At 63.1% G+C, this 439-nt stretch overlaps 1 protein-coding gene across 1 annotated transcript in view; it reads right to left on the bottom strand.

Annotated features, from left to right (window-relative positions):
* The window catches only part of SOGA1 (suppressor of glucose, autophagy associated 1), a gene marked incomplete at its 3' end in the record, with an annotated part of 15,523 nt that overhangs the window by 625 nt on the left and 14,459 nt on the right, over nt 1-439 (bottom strand). Inside the window, 2 exon segments of the mRNA XM_010144363.1 lie at nt 10-209; nt 212-426. Of these exon segments, the coding sequence (XP_010142665.1) occupies nt 10-209; nt 212-426 (415 nt within the window).

The raw sequence follows: 439 nt of genomic DNA on the forward strand, positions 1-439 counted from the left end.
GTGGCCCACCCCCGCCGTCTGGGGAGTGGTGCTTTTCCCCTGCCTCTCCAGTGAGCTGGAGCGGATAGCCTGCCGCACGCAGTTGGTGATCTCCTTCATGTCATCGCTCATGTTGCCAGAGATCTCCAGGCCATGCAGCGATGGGGGGAGGTCGGGCACCGCGCTCTCCACCGCGCCACCATCCAGCAGCTCCCGCTGCTGCTTGGAGCGCTGGCTGACTCCTCCGGCTCCTTCGGTTTGGCCATGGTGAACAAGAAACCGGGTTCAATCATGATCTTCTCCTCCTTGTTGGGCACCAGTGGTGCCTCCAGCCGCCGCGCCACTGGCGGACTGTAGTAGATGCGGATCCCCGTCTTGTCAGGTGCCGTGTAGCTCCGCTGCATTTGTTTCTGAGATGGCTCCTGCCCAGAGAGGCTGGCTTTCCGGCAGGAGTGCCCAC

The sequence above is a fragment of the Buceros rhinoceros genome, unplaced genomic scaffold (assembly GCF_000710305.1).
Source record: "Buceros rhinoceros silvestris isolate BGI_N320 unplaced genomic scaffold, ASM71030v1 scaffold38130, whole genome shotgun sequence".
Classification (NCBI taxonomy): domain Eukaryota; kingdom Metazoa; phylum Chordata; class Aves; order Bucerotiformes; family Bucerotidae; genus Buceros; species Buceros rhinoceros.